Below are 20,476 nucleotides of genomic sequence, written 5' to 3'. Positions count from 1 at the left end.
CACCTCGGTCAGTGGTGGAGGGAAAGGCACCTGTTCGAGTCAAGCAAGGGGAGGCAGGGGAGTAACACATGTGCTCAGGAGAGGGGGAGGAGGCACGATAGACATACAGACAAAGGAAACAGAGGGCTGAGAAGTGTGGCTTTTATTTGACTGCTTTTGTCATTCTGCCTTGTCATGCCAAGAAAATATTTGCATATGTGTGAGAGAGAGAGAGAGAGAGAGAGAGAGAGAGAGAGAGAGAGAGAGAGAGAGAGAGAGAGAGAGAGAGAGAGAGAGAGAGAGAGAGAGAGAGAGAGAGAGAGAGAGAGAGAATAAACAGTAGTGATAGTAGGTCATCAAGAAAGGGGGAGAGGGAGGGCCAGGAAGAAAGAAAGAAAGACACAGTAAGAAAGAGAGGAGGGATACAAAGTAGAAAGATTTCAGACTGACCAGGTTAGTGTTTTGGCCCACTTTTGAGTTTTCTGTCATTAACAGTACATATACAGTGTACTGTCAAAATACAGATTTTGCATCATTACTTTGAAGTTAAAATGTTACACTGGCCTCTTAATAATTGATCATAACAACTACAGACTGGGCAGAGTCCAGTCTGTAGAGACACTGGAGGCTTTTGTTTTGAGATACAAACAGAAAAAAAGTGGAACATTTACAATTAATGAATAATCAGGGCCAATTTTTCCAGCATGAGTGTGTTCTGGTGGTTTAATGTCTTCGTGCCTCAAAAACAGTGAAACATTACTATTATATATTTTCCAGAACCGACAATAATGCCCAATTTCAGCAGTGACCTGCTCAGGTGTGAAGATGCAGTATAAGGTGGTCTCTACATTACACTGTTTATTGTTCATGCTGTTGACGTTACAACCACTTGTCATGAATAGTGTTGAGGAGAAATAAAACTCAGTGTTTACCTTTATTTGCATTTGTTAGCTCGAAAGCATCAGTAGTGGAAGTATTCTGATCATTTACTTAAGTGAAAGTAACGATACAACATTATAAAAATAATACACTACAAGTAGAAGTCCTGCACAGGAAACACAGGAATCTCCTGGATAATTTATTGATTATATGTTTGTTATGGCCACCAGCAGTTTTAATTATTTCAAATCTGTTTTTGAGAAATCAAGCCTGGCATGGCTGTGAATACTACAATACCCATGAGCCTTGGCCGCCATTACCATGGAGAAGAAGTCAGTCAGAAGCACCAATCAGAACAGAGGCAGTACAGTTGAGAACAAAACGCTTAGTTTTCAAATCCATCCAAAATTGTTAGCTAAAATTTTGAAAGTGATTGTATTTAAGTTGTCGATTCTATCATCAGTTTTTTCAGCAGTTTAAATTTTAGTTCCTACCTGCTGTTAGTGCAACAGATTTTTAAGCTCAGTGAATGGATGTATCTTGCTGAAATGCACCTCAGGGGTTGTAGTTAACTTCTACCCCAAACATGCCACACTTTCATCTGTCTCGTTTTCATCAAGGTGAAACATTTGGTGAATAAAACATGGTGTACTGGAGAACAGTTGTGCAACATGTTTTGATTCTGACTTGCACACAGCTCACACTGGCTTGTACCTCCCTGTGTGTGTGTGTGTTCTCAAAGCAGAAAGACCAAGATATTTTCTAATGTAGTAATTAATCTTATGTATTGATTATTCAAACTTCAACATGAGTTTCTGATCCAAACCATGAAACTAGTTCAACTTTGAGTTACAGAAAATTCTGTATGGGAGACCTGAATGGGACTTTTGTTTTACTTGCAGAACCAGAGGTGCCAGAAATAGCTCCTCACAGTTTCAAACTTTATTACACTCTGACTAAATTATGGATTACACATTGTTCATCCATTCTATAACCTCACTGACCTAAAGGGTTTTGCTCATGTTTGAGTTTAGAGAACAGAGAGGTTGACATCTGCCAATGACCTTCATTTGAAGCACACTGAAGCTTTTTTACGTTTCCTCCTTACTTGCTCACACCAGCCCACAATAATAAATACAGGCACTGGTGTGATGGTTATCCTCTCAAATTAGTGTCAGTAACAGATGTGCAACGGCTCAAGGATTATCCTGTTGTTGTTAAAGACAACTTGAAGTAACTGGCAGTGATTTGATTTGATTTGATTCGTTTGACATATCAAAACAAATATATATAAGATGTCACACTGCAACAAATACAGATACATTTAAAATGTCGAGGATAAACCATTAAAGCTAAAAGATAACTTGTTTTCATTGTGGTCCTCTTTCAAAGCTGACAAGTAAATCAGCATCCCTTTCAGTGCTGAACATAAATCCAGTATTAATCTTAGAGTATTTCTTTAGCCTTTTGTCTGCGTCAACACTGGCTGTCCTCTGTATGCAGAGGCGTTTCCATCGTCCTGTGATCTTTGCGAGAGCCTGACATGTTCATCACATAATCAGGCAGAAATCTATTTTCAATATATCAGAACATCATAATCCCAGGCAGGGCACCGGGGGAGGCTCAGAGAGGCGGATTTAGCGGTCACATGGCTGAGCGCAACAGAGGGACAGACAGTCAGAGATTGAGAGGCAGGGAAAGTTAAAAAGGAAAGAGCAAGAGAGAGTAAAAAAACCTAATCTAGTGATGCAAACACATGCAAACAAACACACACAGCCACAGAAAGAGAGGGAACTGCTGTTTGACAAGAATGATGATTAAATCATGTCATGCAAATGTGTAATAATCAAAGCACACAATCATATCAGCAGTAAATCCTCTCTGGTGTTTGTTGGAATACTTTAAGCCTTGTGGTCATCACAACTCAAGCAAAGAAATTTAAAAAAAACAAACCAAAAAAAACATAATCATGACATGAGTACAGTAGCAAAATGAACTCAGCAGAGCTGGACTGCAACACCCAGCCACACATCCAACTGTTTGTGATGTAACCAAGCCCAGCTGTGGAGTCTGGCATGGTGCTGGGTGTTTGGCTCGAGCCACACAGTTTGTGTATTTCACAGCTATGTGAGACAGCTGTAAAAATGGTCCTCTGGCGCGGTCAAGACACAAGTGGCTTTAATGGACAGTAATACATTGTGTAAGAGCTGTTTTTCTTTTCATTGGTTAGAGACAGAGCTGGTGTTAATTTTCAATGACGAAAGGGATATTAAGTGTAACACATTAATTTATGGGTGAAAGAAAAGCAAGAATGAGATTAATAGAAGATGAAATAAATGAGAAAGAAGCCAAAAGAAAATGGGTCATTGGGGCAAAGATAAAGAAATGATGCTAAGCACTGGTTAAACACACAATTCTTAAGCATCCGCTGTCACTATTATCATCATTACTAATATTTTTTACTCACAAGGCACAGCATGGCGATACAGATTGGCTCGGATTGTCTTCTGCAGCTCGTGGTCGGGGGAAGACTTTTGAAATCTCAAGCTCAGGTAGTACTTCAGGTCTTTGTTGAGCTTGTGACCTGGAAACAGCAGACAGAAGACACAGCTCAAGTAAACAAACCTCAAAAATAAAAAAAATGGCTTGTCTTCCTCACTGTTTACAGGTTGACATTTGTCAATGTCAAGTTTATTTATACAGCACATTTAAAACAACCACATACATGTGTATACACACACATAAACAGACAGACAGACATAAACATACAAACAACAGCAGTAATAATATGATAATTGTGGCACAGTAAAATAAATTGAGGTGCCAACCAGAAAAAGTGGGTTTAGGGGCAGTGACATAAGGGGTTTTAGCATTTGACCAAAAGTAAGGTCATGAAACCAAAAGTAAGGTATGTTAACGATGCTCCTGGATACTAAAAGAGCACATGAAATGTTTTGTTTACCTCCTATAGCCAACTTGAAAAAAGGTCCTCAAATAAGTAAATTCATTTGTTATAGATTGTGTTTGTATATGAAAATAATCCACATGAGGCAAAAAAAACAACAGAAGCAATAAAAACTGTGATAATCCACCTTTGTTTATTTGTGTAATTAAATTATAAAGCAATTACCACATAATATGTAGTTACACAGTATGTTTTGGAATGATTAATCTAGAGAAATACGTAGAGATTGAGGCATGTTTGGGTAATTAATCAATAGAGTCTCTGATTGGCTGGAATTCCCAGGCTTACTCAGCGATTATCCAATCAGAGGTGCTGATCCTGCTGGCTGAGTTTGAACACGAGCCCCGGCGCTCACGATGGGGCCAGATGGTCAGAGCTCGCTCTCACGCCAGGGTCTCATTTAGGACCATTTAATGATCACCAAATATATCATCCATGTCTGGGAGAGCTGGCAAGCAGTTCTCAGGGGAGGTGCCACGGCCTCCTGCCAGCCTGTGATCACAGAGGAAAAATTTTTCTCCTGGCTCAGGGCTTCAGGATGGCATGGTCAGTGTGATGACTGGATAGGTAGAGTTTACTTTGGAGAGAGTAACACGGTTTAAAGTCACAGTAAAAAGGGAGTCTTTAGCTTCTGTAATGTTACATATTTCTGAGTGAAACTGAATATCTGGGTGGGATATGTTTACGAGGGGCATTAGATCAAATTAGTCAAATATAAAGTGGGCTTGGTATATTGTAGATAGAGTGATATAAAGGACGTTGTAGAGGACTATTTTTTAAAATCCAAACACACATCTCATAGTCAAGAACAACTGGACTTGAAGATCTAAAAAGCTTCTTCACTTCTGACTGAACTGGTGGGGAGTCCCGGGTATTTAACTTCTGTAGATTCTGAGATACAGAGGTTATAGAGGAAATTTGGATGAGAGGTGAAATGTCTTTAAAAATGTACAACAAGTCCAGTTGCTCTGGTCTCAGTGCTTTCGGATACTGCAAACCTAGATTACTGGTCTCTATCTCACTGAATGAATGAATGGAAACACACTGACTACACAGTAGTGAGTAATCTCCTTTTCAATAATGAGATAAGGTGAAATCCAGGATGTAACAACGGGATGTAAGAAAGTGCAACGTCCAACATTACTCTCTATTACAAATTAAAATGAAACTAAGGGATATAATTTAGAGCTGCAACAATTACTCCATAAAAGGACCAAAGTGTAATATAGCTACTGTACTAACTCATAGTGACCATGTCTGATAAGTAAATACTGGCTTCTCCAAATATGATACTACAGACAGTATGCTCTCCTTTGAAATGACCATTCTGGTGCGAAACGTCTGTTTTTGTTTTGGCCTGTGTGATTCCGCCCATTGCCCAGTCAACCTGATCGTGGTGCTGTCACATAATTTCAACACTTAATGTGCCACCACCATATAACGTTGTGTTAAGAGGTCGTGATCATTTCACGTATTTCTGCAAGATCAGGTTGACGCCCATTTCAACACCTCAGGCTGCCAGATATGAAACATTGGCACGCAAACACAGCGTGCTGCTGTCATGGAAGCAAGCAAACAAACCAACTGAGATAGATTCAAACCGACCTAAAAACCTGTGTGAGCTCCCCCTTTCTGGGGAGGAGGGGACACAGGGAGACACTACAGTCAGTGTTACATATTTCTCCTTAAATAAGATTAGTTAATCGACTGAAAATTAATCAACAACAATTTTGTTAATCATGTAATCAGTTCAAGCAATTTTTAAGCAAATATGGCCAACATTCACTGGTTCCAGCTTCCCATATTTGACTGTTTGAAGGTATTCATAGGCCTGTATGATAATAAATCTAATATCTTTGGGCTTTGGACAATGGTAGGACAAGACAAACATTTTGAAGAGTAATCATGGGCTCTGGGAACTTGGGATGGACATTTTTTGCAATTCATTGTAACATGAACAATAGATTAATTGAGAAAATAATCAGTAGATTAATCGATAAATAATTGTTAGTTGCAGCCTTTAAAACAATTTAGTTACAAGCCTTAAAAAGCGTGATGCAACCTTATCAAGTACAATAAAAAAAAAAGTAAGTTTTACATCTTGATTTAAAAGAACTGGGAGTTGGAGCGGACCTCAGGTATTCTGGGAGTTTGTTCAAAAACTGGTTTAAGGTTAGAACTGGGTCCGTGGTTGGGGTTTTGGGGGGTGAAAGTCCTCATAAAAGAGGCAGGAAGAAAGCAGGAAGTGCTCACAGCATGAGAGGAAGTGCTGCTGCTGAGAGACTGTAGTCGGGGAAAAGGACAGACATTTCAGAGGCTTCGGTGCAGCAGCTGAGAAAGTAAAAATGGTCTTAAAGCAGAGTCATCTGCCCTGAGGTGTGGCCCTGCAGTGACATCATCATCTGTCACAGCAGAGCCGGCTTCACATCCACCCCCCACCCCCCCCATGGACATGACTATAAATACTGAAGTATGTAAAAGTGAGAACACAGATGATGTCCTGAGGCCATATAAAGCACAACACACACCATGAAAAAAATGGGAAGTCTCAACCACTTGACATATTTGTCAACATGAAACCTGAGAGACTGAGATATGAATAGAGACACACTGATACAAATGTCACACAGAAATTAAAGACACACTGCTGATAAAATGAAATTCAGAGTACAAATCAGATTCACAAACAGACAGAAAATATTATTGCAGCCATGAATCTGATTCTAATGTGGTGCATTTTCTACCCAGAAGTGGAGACACTGGTTGGTAGTCTACTTGGCTGTATTTTTCCGTTGCTTTACACACACACACACACACACACACACACACACACACACACACACACACACACACACACACACACACACACACACACACACACACACACACACACACACACACACACCACTGTGTAATTCAGTGCAAGCAAAGCACAGTCAGGTAATTGTTACCTAGCAACCAGCCAGTGCTGACGACCATCATGCAAGCAGCAGTCGGATTGTAAAAGGAAAAACAGATACAACAGCACGTACACACACACACACACGCGCACACACACACACACACACACACACACACACACACACACACACACACACACACACACACACACACACACATCTTTCGGTATGATCGTCAAGTATCGGTGCATCCTCTGCCACCCAGTTTCTGTGTCTGTGCAGCTTTGGTTTTTAATAAACAGTATCTCATCAGAAATTAAATATGTGTAAATCAAGCTGCAAACACACACATACTCAAGTGTTTGCGCTCACTGCCGTGTCAGTTCTGCTGGCTCAGATGCTTTCCCTGAGATAAGGACCGCTGTCAGGAGCAACCCCCCTCCTGTGGGTACGTACAGCTAGCAGGAGGCGGGCTGCCCAGGTGTCATGCTCCATCAGAGAGAAAGTCATCAAGTATTCAATATTTATGAGGATTAAAGCCATGTGGATCACAGATTACAATCACACCACTGTGGCGGGCATGTATGTATATAGTTCATGTGCCATTTACTTAGTTTCTGCCTGGATTTTTAATCACAAAGCTAAACGCATGAGCAGATGTTATGGTTCTGTAGATACACTGGATGTCAAATTGAAAAAAGAAAAGAAAACATGCAGATATCTATTTGACACATTACAGTAATGTCACGATTGACTACAATTTCATTTTCAATTCCGCTTTCAATTCATCTTTATAAATGGCATTGGAGTCTTTGGAAAGAAACAACAGTTGTTTTTTCCATGACCCATTTAGAGCTGGTTTCTCAGCATTTATAACACAGAAAAAATAAAGCTTTAAAACAACCAGATGTGGTGAGAAAACCGCAGGAGATTTTATCTCAGCTCAACAACCGCAGAGCTGGACTCTTTCACTGATTTTGAACAATACACATGGTGGATTGTTCAGTTTATCGTGTCTATTGAATTAGGATCCTTGTATTGTATACAATCAGATACAGTGTGTTGTTGCTGTGAAAGTGCTGTAAATTCTCATACACTGTGTCCTTTAATCCACAGCTGTCTGTCTCTGCTAAATACAGCCTGAACTGATGTTTTTTTTCTAATTCTACAAAAATGGGTTGATGTTATAGGATTAAACATTTTGATTTGAGTCTGTATGTTACATTTAGAGTAACCACATGAAGTAGAGAGGTCAGAGACATCAGTCCATCTGTATAATCAATATCAGTATCAATGCTAATATGTATTGTTAGTTTAATATTCTACAAGGGCATTTAAATCAAAACTGCAGCTACTCTTACTCCCTGTTTTTTATAATGGAAAGAATTAGTGGAAACATGTCCTGGTAAAAACTATCTTAGCATTAAAACAAATGAGAGTTTAAATGATCTGTAGATTATGCCACAATTGATTAAATGTAGTAGTTTTTTTCTAAGCAATAAGGTCAAAAAGCATCTGTTCCAGCCTTTTTCACCTTAATCTTTGGGAACTGTAATGGCCATTTTCATGATTTTAAACATAAAACCATATAAACCGCAACAGTAATTGCTTAATTGAGAAAATAATCAGCTGACTTATTGATGATGCAAATAATACTTAGCTTCAGCTGTAAAAGATGCCATGTTGTTCTATCAGTGAAAATAACTAACAATCATGTTTTCAAGATGGCAAGATGGATCATTTGAGAGCTTGGAGACGATATTCTTGATAACAATGAAATCACCCCATCAGGGAGAATCTGAGACACCAGAGACATTAGCGCATCGAGAGAAGTTTCCTGGGAGCTGAGATGTTCGTGGAGCTGGCAAGTAAAAGACTGCGTGTGACAGAGATCTGTGTTTTTCAGCCCTGGGATTGGACAGAAGAGAGCTGTGAAGATGCAAGGCCCCTGTCCTCTTACAGATAGACGGAGAGTGTGTGTGTGAGAGAGATGGGTTTAACCCAAATAAGAGTGGATTATACCCATCCTCCATGCCTCCAGTCAGCATTACATAACCTTAAATCTAGTTATGCATCCCTGTCTCATTTTGGGACTGAAGGGAGGGAGGAGTGTGCATTCTCAAACATCTAAGGAGATAGTGATTGACACTCTCACGTATGTTGCTGTGCACATGAAAAAAACAGAAAATGCATCCATGTATTTTGAAGATATGGCTTTAATTTGCTGGGTTGTTTGGATGATTATAATATCTCATGCACATAGTATATAAGAAGTGACATTTGAAGAGGATTTAGCAAAAACTACATTATAAAATGTGTCGGCCAGATAGCAAGTGAACACAAACATATGGTAGTAGCTGCCTAAAACATCAACAGAAGACTGTGCCAAGCAGCTGCAGCCTATACCACATAACAGCTGTCATCACTGTAAGCCACTGCTACAACCTGTCAATCATGCATGGAAATAAACATGCCAGGTGGTAAAAGAGTACTAAATGCCCAAACTGCACTTGTAGTTTGGGTGTTTTTGATTATTTTCATGTACAAGTAGACAAATTAAAATCAACATCTTATAGACAATCAAGATTTATTTTAGGAAACTGCCGTATCAGTGTGTTTGCTGTGTGCGTGTGTGTGTGTGTGTGTGTGTGTGTGTGTGTGTGTGTGTGTGTGTGTGAAGCTCTATTCAGTTGCTGATTGGGATTCATCTCCTGTCCTCCAGCTCAACACTGCCCTCTGTGTCTCCCAGCCTCGCCACTGAAAGTCTGCTTCTCACAGAGCCGTTACCACAGCAACCAAGAGCCAACTGGCGATGAGAAGAGCCATGTGTGGTTATTATTGGCTGCTGCCCCCCAGTGGTGGATCTTAAAAATAACATTAAAACAGACCTGCAAATGGGACTTCAAAGATGTGATTCTTAAGCGTTTGAGGTTGCAGCCGGAGTTATAAAAGATTCAGAATAACCTGAAACAACAGCTGTTCTCATATTACACAGCAGAAACAATTAAAGGATGGGGTCACAGTTTTTCAAATCTGTTTTAAAACAATAGTACGGTGCCCAAATGATAATTGAAATATTTTTCTTGCTGCAGTCATTCCTCATGTTTATATAAAAGATCATTTCCTAATGCACTTCCAACGTAAGTGATGGGAGACAAAGTCCACAGTTATCTTTTAGTGCAAAATTGTACTTAAAGTCATAGTCAGAGTTAGTCAAATCAAAGGGGTATTTTCCAAGTTACCGTCTTTTTTAGTACAGAATTGCTTCTTTGTGTTGCCCTGGACAGTGTTTCCCTGTTGAGCTGGAATGTGGTACAAAAACAGTAACTTTGAAAGATATAAACTTGATTAGTCTAATTTTGAGAGCAGGAGCTTCATATTAGCTTCAGATAAACTAAAACACTACACAAACACTACCGATTTTGCCCTCAATCACTTGTAATTCATTAGTGAGGGATCTTTTAATGTCCAGTATGAATAGGAGGAATAATGACAGCAAGCAAAACCTGTTTGAATGCTCAGTTGGGCATCTTAATATTGTTTTAAAACAGCCTTAAACCACCTACAGATAGTGTGTGTGGCAATGACTTGTAGCACACACAAACAATTTGGGGCTAAACTATAACAAATATTTCTGATAGATGAAGGAAAAATATCAACACAACTTTTTTCTCAAGAAAGAGACCACACATGCAAAATCTCTAAATTATAGCTGCTCTCTGGGAGAATGCTATATACTTAATTCTCTGCAATTGGTGAATGACTAATTACTGTAATCAAAATACATATTATAAGATAAGATGGGCATTGTAACACTTCAAACTTTTGTTTTACTGCTATTTACACTAAAACAGATCCAAATCTAACACAAACATCACCAAAGACACAGCTAGAGTAAGCTAGTGTGAGAGAGGGAAAAAAACCCCCCATTGAATAACCATAAAAATGCTCGCCAAGAGTCTGTATGCGAGCGTCGAGTCAGGACATCAAGGGCTGACACATGTTTAGAAGAGCGATGGTGTCGTGTGTGTGTGTGTGTGTGTGTGTGTGTGTGTGTCAGGCTTGTCTTTGTGTGTTTTTCTCTGCCCTGTAAGGTGCCGCTGGCAAAGATTAGGTGTTAAATGACAGGCAGGTTGCCCTTACTTTTGGTAGGGGAGAACAGACAATCCTGCTCTAATTGAAAAAGACACACACACACACACACACACACACGCACACGCACACGCACACACACACGCACACACACACACACACACACACACACACACACACACACACACACACACACACACACACACACACACAGAGACAGAGACAGAGACAGAGAGAGAGAGAGAGATCTGTCTAATGAAACACCACCTGTAGTGATGACAGAGAGGATTATAGTGCAAGACAAGACGTCCTCCCAGGCTCGATCCCCACCTGTGGGTGTTGGGCTAAGGCGACCCCATCTACGTGTTTGGATAGAAAACACCGATTGCTCTTCAGAGTTTATGCAACTGGCATAACATGCTTTAAAGGAATAGTTTGACATTTATTTTCTTTCCTGAGGAGATGAGAAGATCAATACCACTCTCATGTCTATCACAAGGGAGCAGCTAGCTTAGCTTTGTCCAAAATACTTTATTTTGTTTAAGTTGTGCAAAAACCTGAGAAAAACAGATAATGTGGTTTAAAGCAAAAATTTGTGGCACATAACCCCCTGTAAAACCACAAATTGTCTATTTAACACTTATTATATGGATTGAACAAACAAGATAAAATGTGTTATAATTTAGCTTTAGAAGTTAGATTTTGTTACCTTTGGACAGAGCCATGCTAACTCTATGCTCAGCTAACTGGCTCCAGATTCATATTAAAGGGACGGATATGGGAGTCAATCAATCAATCCTCTTATCCACCTCTTGGCAAGACAACAAATAAGCCTAATTTCCCTTTAACACTATCATTTAAGTAAGTGACGGCACATCCAGATGTGCTCAATATAACGTTTGTTCTGAACTAAAAAGATCTCAAAAGCAGAGGTTAGTTGGGGATTTCACAAGCCTGTCTGTTATCACATTTTGATTAAGATGGCTCCACTCTGTCTGCGTCCTTCTATCTGGTGTCTGTGACACAATGGGCACTACAAAAATTTAACACAGTTACAGACTTACAAAGTTACAGCTTTATTTTTATGAAGCCATCTTGTAAATCTTCAAACTGGTCTCTTTGTCATAGTCTAACACACTTCAGATGCCATCTCAGGCTGATAGTACAGATCTCCAACTGAGCACAAAGAGACGGCATTTCCTCCAGAGGACAAATAATATTGTATTTCCTCTGGCCGATTCCAAATAATGGCCACAGAGTAGGAACTGGAAATGCTGGTTTGTTAAACAGTAAATTCCATTGTTTCAGCAGCTTCCTGTGGGTCTCAGGACATCCCGTCAGTCATCACTGGACTCCCCAGTTACAGATGATGGCATTTAACTCTACAGCAAGAGAGAGGAGGAGTTGTCTGAGAGAGGTGAACAACAAGGGATGCAATAGACAAAACTAATCAAATGCTCCTGCTCTCAGTGATGGGCTTCACTCAGCTCACTTGGTGTGATAATGTAGCTGCAATCTCCAGCTATTACACAGCCATTATCCTGGCTGAGAGAGTTTTTAACAGCTAATGCAGCAGACATGATAATAATTATATTAAACAAGAGGCTTGCTTGTTTTGTTCTCATGTCAGTTAAACACATACACACACCTTTTCTCCTTTTTCACACATTTATTCATACAGCAGCCTCAGATATATAAAGAAGTGACTTCAGCTTTTTCTGTCTAACACACATTTACAGCCACCATCTTATTGTGGCCTTCCTTGAGCCCTGCAATCAGCATGGCGAGGGTGGAATGGAAAAAACAACAATCACAGAGAGGTCCGCTGTAATGCTCTGGACTGGTCCTCTGCTTTCAGCTTCTATAATTACACCCATACCCAGCCACACCCAGAGCAGCTTTCATGTGTTCCCAATCCAAAGCCTTGATCAGTGGGCTCGGGGCACCATGGAGAAACCAGACTGGAGTACTTTAAAAAAGTGCTTTCTTACTGCTTTAATAACATTTTTAAAATGAAAAACTTGAAGATAACAAGACTTATCAACATGACTCAAAAAATGTAAATTTGAATTCAAGTCAGTCTACCAAAGGAACTGATTTTGAATGTTTTTCATCCCACATACTAAAAATATATGTACTTAACATTACTGTTGACCATATGCCAATGCTTATGTAAGCTTTGTCGAGTTGTGAATGCTTTTGTCTCGTTTCCAGGCAACAAATGGTATCAATAAATTTCAGTACGGTAGGACGGTTAGTCTACATTGATTATAGAGCAATTTAACAACAGCTGGAAATCTTGTTTTTGCTATATTTCCAGTAGTAATGTACAGGTGTACTCCAGAGCATGGCAGTACACCGTGACATCACTATTGGGTGTGGTTAGAGGTGCAACAAGCGCTCCAAAACCTGGCAGAAACAGTGAAGCATCTCTACCCCCTGCTGCTGTGTGATTTTCATCTGTTTTAATTTACTGGTGTATGAAAACGCACATTGAAGAGTTAATTAGGTTGGTGCATTGAAGTGCAAAGCAAGAATTACTTGCTAGCAGCAATATTTGCAAAAGTTACCAAATTCACTTTGTTCGGCTCACATGGATCATGTTTACTGTTGCCTTCTGGTGTTGATTTTCAGCTCATGAATGCAATGCTGAAAGACTGAAATCATCCTGAAGAGGTTATAGATTATTTACTTAAGTAAAACTTGAAAATCCCCATTCTGCAAGCCACATAAAAGACTAAACATGAATGTTGCTTGTTTTGTCTGACCAACAATCCAAAACTCAAAGACATTCAAATTACAATGATATAAAACAGAGAAAGCAGCAAAGCCTGACATGTGAGAAGCTGAAACCAGATAGTGCTTGTTAATGATCAAATTAGCTGCTGATTTGTTTTCTGTTAATATACAAATAAATTAAATCAACGAATCATGTCAGTTCATGTTTGAATTATTATTATTTTGACATGATGTTATACATTGTGAATATTTAAACGAGAACACCACACGACAGATTTCAAACGTCACTTTACAAAAAACCTTCTGCTTTTGACTTCTGGACGTGATGGTGTGTGTGTTTTTGTGTGAGGAGGCAGGCGGGCCAGTTCTGACCCACTTCTCCAGTGCTGTGCTGCTGAGTCAGCGCATGATGGGAGAACTGGTATGAAGGTAGAGCCACAGACAGAGACACACACTCACGTACACACACACTCCAAGGCGAGCAGAGGCGGTATGTTCCGCTCCAGTGCGCTGCATCTGTTCAGTGCTAAATATAACCAGAGGAACCCAGGCCTAACGTTCCCTCTGCTCTGTACTACTAGCTGAGTGGGCCAAAGGATGGAGGAGGAAAAAAAGGAGCCTGGGAGGAGGTAGAGGTTGGTATGATTGTAAAGACTAGAATAAAGACTAAAGGGAAAGAGGGAGAGAGTTGAAAGAAGGGTCAGTTTTGAATGATGTGCGCACAATCTCAGATAAACAAATATTGCTTATGAATTCTGCCTGCGCCCAAAGATATTTTAACACAGACTAAACATTGACAGCTATTCCTGTCAAATACTGGAACATCGAACTCAACATACTCCAGATGGCAGGATCTCTATTCTTATCCCCTGGGTTCATTTTTAAAGTCAAGGAAAAACCCTTCATTGTGCCATGTTTCTAAAATATGCACACAAAGCAACTACTTTAATGTGTCCATTGTATCTTTTTTCCTCCCGTGGGCTACACGTGTAAAAACACTGAAGCTTCCAGCGGGCTGAATCCTCCCTGTCGCTGATAGAAAGCATCAAGCATCAGTCGGTATGTGAGCATGCCATCAGTTCTAACTGGCTGCCTCTGTTAAATGTCATTGCCTGTCTGGCTGTCACACACAAAGAGCCCCTCTGTCATTAAAGTTCCCTCTTTCACAGGAGCCGATGACCACGGGCAATGAGACAGAGATGAGATACACGTCCCCCACCCTCCCTACCTCCCTCCCTTGGCTGCAGCAGCAGACTGAAACACACCACCGGGACGAGTGTGTCATCAACAGTCGGTTAATATAATGAAACCCAACACACATCACAATAAAACACAAGAAATTACCACATTAGGCTTGAATTGTAGTTTATATGCATTTGAATGAATGAGTGGAAAAGCAGAAGCCTTTCCACCGGGTGTAATAACCACTAATTTGTACCTTGAGGGTTGTAATTGAAGGGGATTCTTGTGCAGTTGATGTGGCACACCAGCTCTATTTTGGCAAACAAACCAGTGGGGTTGAGTTGAAGGGGACACATCCAGTGACCTATATAAACCTTATATTAATTAACATATATGGAACACCGCCTTTTACAAAAATAGCCGTTCTAACCAAGGGGCTATCCATCAGACGTACTGTGTGCTGGGAGATAGCTGACAGACAAGAGGCCCCACAGGGAGATTCATTAAATTAATCTGTCATGTGAATATCCTCAGTTAGTTACCCAATGGATGCTGCTACCAGAATTTTGTGCTGAGAGGAAGCACTATTTCAGAAATGCCAGCTGGGCATGTTTGTCAGAGGATTTAACGAATATGCAAAAAAAAAGAAGAAAAAAAGAAATTATTCACCAGAAAGTGAGGCAACCTTGCCTAGAATTACAGTTTTTAAAGGGGAGTTTAAGGAAACAGCTTTTAAACAGAAGGAAGAAATATAAGAATGATTCACATACAGCTCAGCACACGTCTCAGTCTCTATCAGCAGAGATAACAAGCAGCAGACTGACAGCTGGGGATGAACAGCTGAGATAAGATTAAAGAGAGGCCTTGGATCTCGGCAGCCAGCCTTCTTGTTATGATGCTGCAAACCTTCATAGGTGCATAACAGGCCTGCCTCTTCAAACCTAACTGTCCTCAACAACATGTACTGGGTAGCACAATGTGTACTAAAGTTCTGTTTCCTTTTCTTAAAAAAAAGAAGAAGACAGAGAGAGAGAGTTAATCTGTCCAAAAATGTAAAGAACACTGTAAAAGTCAACCAGTCCATCAAACAGTGAACAAGCATGTGAGCAGCCAAAACTGATGTTGTTATGATATGAACTATGTCTCTTAAACTCTGGGTGCCAGGCTTTTGGCTTTTAGTGATGCACTGTGATTGATTTTGTTGTGTAAATCCACCAAGTATCCCCCATGGGTGACAATATAACAGATGGTCTAAAGAACAGAATAGTCTGTCCCTTTCAGTGATACTGTGTGGAAACAGAAAACCTGCAAAAATGGAAAGACTTTAACCTAAAAGATAATGATGCATCTGTAATCCAATCAGAGGCACAATGACATAGATAAAATGCCAAAAGATTATGTGGGACATTTTGATCATTTCATCATGCTCGGATGCTTTGTGCAAACAAACTAGAGATTTCATTAAAGCACTGACACAGCCCATCTCGCCCTCAACCAGTCCAACCGCTTCAGATTATTTGTGAACATGTGTGATGTTAGACTCCAGTCATACACTGTGCATATTTCACAAACCACTCACTGTCAAATCATCAAATAACTGACCTTCAAACTGTAAGAAATCACAGATTTTCCTTCACAGCTGGATAGCGTTGAACATAGAGATGATTGCAAAATATTTGAGACTGAAGTGTGAAAAGAGATAACCAACAGGTGAAGGACAGAGAAAGAAAGAAAGAAAGAAAGAAAGAAAGAAAGAAAGAAAGAGAGAGAGAAAGAGAGAGAGAGAGAGAGAGAGAGAGAGAGAGAGAGAAAGAGAGAGAGAGAGAGAGAGAGAGAGAGAGAGAGAGAGAGAGAGAGGGAGAAAGAAGTGGATGTGAGACCTTTTAAAGAGGCAAGATGGAGAGTGCTGTCAACAGCTTTGATACAGTGTTGAGTCGATGAAAAGCAGTGATTCCAAATGATTCAAGGGCTTTTAAAAAGGTCTGTGTTCTTACATATAGTTTATTATTTATAGTTTATTTTCACTACAATAAGAATAATTTAAAGTGAAGTATTGAATGATTAATTGATCAATTGGATGAAAATGTATCTGCAACAATTAGACTAACTGATTAATGGTTCAAAGGTTCCAGCTTCTCCAATGGGAATATTTGGTGGTTACATTATCCCAAAGCCCAAGGTGGCATCCTCAAATGTCTTCTTTTGTCCCAACTAACAGTCCACAATCCAAAGATATTTAGGTTACTATCATACAGGACTAAAGAAAATATTCACACTTGAGAAGATGGAATCAGAGAAATGAAATGTTTTCCTTTAAAAATCAAAATAGTTTGTGACTAATCAATTAATTGACTAATTCTTGCACTTCTTGGTTAGTCTTTTATGACACTAAACTGAATATATTTTGATTTTTGACTGTTGATTTGAAAAAACAAGCTATTTGAAGACATCAACCTGGGAAACTGTCACACTTTTAAAAAACTTCTTTAAAACCATTTTCTGTCATTTTATAGACTAAACAATAAAACAATTAAAGATAAATTTAAAATGAAAAAAATCACTAGTTGCAGTCCAAATTTAAACTTAAAAGAGAGCAAACAGAAAGAACAGGTAAGAGAACGATGCAGGAACATCTAGAGTATTTTGATCAAAGCCTCTAAGCTTCCCATCGTTATCTCCCTACCTCCAGCTTCAACAGTTTCCACATCTGCTCAGAATATGAAGCGCTCAGACAAAATCTTATAAAATAGGATCCAGTGGCATAAGCTCAAAAAGACTGGGAATGCTTGATGTTGAATGTTTGATGCGTGAGAAGAAATTGTGGACAGTTTTAAAAATAAATACTATAAAATAAACACTGCTTTGGATCAGAAATGATACATAACCACAGTTAACATTAATATGTTGAGATCACTAAACTGAGATCAAGTACTGTTTTCCGCTCGTTGAAATTCTGCTTCTGCAGTGTTTAATTGAGGCTGCTTTGAGTGATTAACGAGGCAGTGATTCATTGTGTTTGATGTGATATAATATATCAAGTCCTTGTCCTTTTGAGATCACTCTTAATGAGAGCTAGTTGTCATCCAAAATGGACATCTATATATCACGTTACAGCACACTGTATAACACACAGTTATGAAGAGATCTGATGACACATCATAATACAGTTGGTGGATCGTATTTTCTATGCCAAGATATTTTCTAAATGACTATCATCTGGTTGTTAAAATTGAGCCCTTTTCATATTTAGAATATCTTCTTTTGTAGCTCCTTCTCTGGCCTGTGTGGTGACATTACTGCATTCAGAGCTATTGTCACGTAAATGGTAAAACCAGATTAGTAATTCCTTCCTTCCCACATCCTTCATACTAATGACAAGAAATCCACCAGAGCTGGAGAGGCGATGACAATAGGACTGGACAGTTTCCAGTGCTTACTCAAGCATATTCACTCCAGTGATGAGTTCAAGGTTTCAGACAAGGAAGGATGCGTATCAACTGTAGCCAAATATAGTAAAGACCTTGTGCCTTTTATAAAGCTTTTCCTGGCGAAAAAAAACATATAGGACAGTAAATCAGAAAGATACAATCCTGAAAATCTTTTGTTCACTGAGTAAAATATGGTAAAATATGGGAAACAGATCAAGATATACATATATACACAGATATATATAATGATATGATACGATATGAAATACTTCTTTACTCTCTGTGACAACTGTGCAAACCATCCGTAGATGAAGGCTATCAGATGTGCCTGGAAAGAGGAGAAAAGAGTTTTTTTTAACTCAAGCTAATGTTGCTATGGTCAGGAATGAAGAGTATAGTAAAGTGTTGCAGTATTGACTAGCAGTAATCTCTAATCTGTATTGATGACTTAAAATCTATTCTTTCATAGTTCCTCAGATTATCCCATTTCTGTTTCAGTCAGAGAGTGAATTTCATCTTAAGAAGCTCAGGGATCATTTCTTGTGATATCTGTAACCTGAGAAGGAGCTTTCACTGCTGAGATAACAGCTGCAGTGTGATCAATGCCTCTACTGTGCTTTTCATGAAACTTATACTATCTTCATTTCTGCCTTACCGTCCTCTAATGTTGTTACATCAAAAACAATTGCCAAAGGTAAAAAACACACATACATTTCACGGTGGCATATACACAAAAACATACTTCACAAACCTATAAATTACTGTTTTAGTAATTCAGTGAATATAAATCTCCATCATCCAACATATTAAAGACTGAGAGACGGTTACACCACTCACTGTGTAATTATAACCTCTTACATCTTTCATCTTCCTACAGTATTTAAAACCTAATGATACACTCCTAGCAAGGCGTACTGTAAGAACCCTTGAAAAACAGTGTTTCAGACAGAGAGAAACTGCACTTCATGCAGTTGAAATTCAATAAATATCAATCCACCAACTATTTGTGAATCTATAACTTAGTTTGCCTTTAAGTCTTTACTCAGTTATTAGTAATTAAAAGCTCATTTCAAACTAATGATTTACTAGTTCAGGTTTCATCCCAAGTACTAGAAATGTCTCTTCTGGTACAGTAATGTGTAAATTGGTTGCTAGGAAATATCTGTAGTGACAAAAAAGTCACTGTAGCATTACAAGCTATAAAATAATGTTCAAAAATAACCATTTAGGGGCAGCTATATCGATATTATATCAACATGATATGAGACTAGATAACATCTCAGATTTTGGATATCATAATATCATGACATGGCATAAGTGTTGTGTAAATCCACCAAGTATCCCCCATGGGTGACAATATAACAGATGGTCTAAAGAACAGAATAGTCTGTCCCTTTCAGTGATACTGTGTGGAAACAGAAAACCTGCAAAAATGGAAAGACTTTAACCTAAAAGATAATGATGCATCTGTAATCCAATCAGAGGCACAATGACATAGTGTTGTCTTTTTATCCACATTACACATGACTATTTATTAAAAATGTCATTGTGTAAATATTTTGTGAAAGCACCAGTAATCATCACTACAATATTGTGGCAATATCAATATCAAGGTATTTAGTCAAATGTATTATGATATTTGATTTTGTCCATATCGCTCAGCCCTAGATCACAGTCATAAGTAAGGATTCAGTCCTGAGTGCTTTCAGTTGAGCAAGTGTGTGTTTTATTTCTTATTTATTAGCTTTTTACTCTTAAAATGTGTTATTTCTTCTCTCAAAAGTACTTTAATGCTGTGAACAACACAAACTGAATCACCTCAATTGTGTTGGAGGGGAGGCAGAAAACTCAAAACCACAGCAAATAAAACCAGATCTATCTGCTTGGCCTCTTACAACTTGAGATAAGTGAGAAAATATCTCACTTGAACTCTAGACAGGGTTACTAACATGCAGTTTCAAACAGGAACTGTGTTTCTTAGTATGCTAGTTCAAGGTTACTCTGAGCCTCTGACATTCAGTGTTGGCTGCCAAGAAGCATTACACCCATGAGGCATGGCATCAAAAATCAAAGACAAACACACCAACACTGCATGCTTTCATAATAGTTGCTGTTTGCAAATGCTTCCCCAGGTGCTGATAACTCTGAAAGGACTAAATGTTCACGGAGATGAATTACCTACAAGAAAGTGTCGACTCTGCTGGAGATCAATCTTTCCAAAATGGCCAGCAGTGATGTAAAGTGTGCACAATTTGTTGTTAATAGACTAAAACATGCCAAACTAAGCAAGCATTATCATTTTACCTTTGTTT

At 39.0% G+C, this 20,476-nt stretch overlaps 1 protein-coding gene across 8 annotated transcripts in view; it reads right to left on the bottom strand.

The window, feature by feature from the left end:
- The window catches only part of LOC133988393 (membrane-associated guanylate kinase, WW and PDZ domain-containing protein 1-like), an 88,344-nt gene that overhangs the window by 51,668 nt on the left and 16,200 nt on the right, over positions 1-20,476 (bottom strand). For all 8 annotated transcript variants that reach the window (XM_062428051.1, XM_062428053.1, XM_062428054.1 and 5 more), the window contains exon 2: positions 3,326-3,442. In XM_062428051.1, coding sequence (XP_062284035.1) covers positions 3,326-3,442 — 117 coding nt within the window. The remainder of the gene's footprint in view (positions 1-3,325; positions 3,443-20,476) is intronic.

The sequence above is a fragment of the Scomber scombrus genome, chromosome 10 (assembly GCF_963691925.1).
Source record: "Scomber scombrus chromosome 10, fScoSco1.1, whole genome shotgun sequence".
Lineage (NCBI taxonomy): Eukaryota > Metazoa > Chordata > Actinopteri > Scombriformes > Scombridae > Scomber > Scomber scombrus.
This window is presented reverse-complemented; position numbering and strand designations above follow the sequence as displayed.